Consider the following 684-nt stretch of genomic DNA (forward strand, 5'->3'; position numbering starts at 1 on the left):
TCTATGACCTCGGGTGATGTGCCGGACGAAGAAGATCGATCGCGAGACTCCTGTAGTTGTCGCAGGAGATCGGTGATGTATGCAAGAGCCGTTCCAGGAGTAGGAGCCGGAACAACGGCGTTGCATGTAGCCTGCGTCGTCTCCCCCTCGTCAGGAGATTCGTCAGTCTCTGACGATGGATATTCGAGTTCTGTGTCGAAATTATTAGCGGTGTCCTTTGTATTACAATAATCGTACTGACCATCGAACGATTTGATGGAATCGTTGATGTCCAGCGAAGAGAGACTTGGTGAAGAGCCCAGGGATGCTAGAGAGAGGCCAGGTGGAGAGCCTGGAGTCGTAATGATAGAATAATTGTCGGATGAAGGCGATATCGCCGGCGTCGTAACAAGTTTGATGCCGTGAGTATGAGAGATGGAAGAAGGAGTGTGTACATCGCGCTGATAGAACGGCGTAGCGTCGCGATAGAAAGCAGGCATGGTGTGAGAGTTGGAACGATGAGCTGAGGTGATCTATGGAGAACTATTCGAGGAATGTTCGCCGATTTTGAAGCGGTGAGTTCGGAATGCTCTTATACACAACTGCGAAGCTATTTTGTGCTGTTTGCAACTTTCGATCTTGCTGGAACTTTTGCTGCACGTTTTGCGGCGATTCTCCTCCTATCGCCTCGTGATCCTCTTGTCT

General features: G+C 50.0%; 1 protein-coding gene across 1 annotated transcript; it reads right to left on the reverse strand.

The window, feature by feature from the left end:
- Positions 1 to 8: 8 nt before the first annotated feature.
- On the reverse strand, positions 9 to 479 carry PUNSTDRAFT_139629 (uncharacterized protein; the record flags this gene model as incomplete). The annotated part of the gene is made up of 2 exons (XM_007389354.1): positions 9 to 190; positions 242 to 479. Coding segments are annotated over 2 exons (420 nt in total), but the record flags the coding sequence as incomplete, so codon positions are not given.
- Positions 480 to 684: the final 205 nt, after the last annotated feature.

The sequence above is a fragment of the Punctularia strigosozonata genome (genome assembly GCF_000264995.1).
Source record: "Punctularia strigosozonata HHB-11173 SS5 unplaced genomic scaffold PUNSTscaffold_77, whole genome shotgun sequence".
Taxonomy (NCBI): Eukaryota; Fungi; Basidiomycota; class Agaricomycetes; order Corticiales; family Punctulariaceae; genus Punctularia; species Punctularia strigosozonata.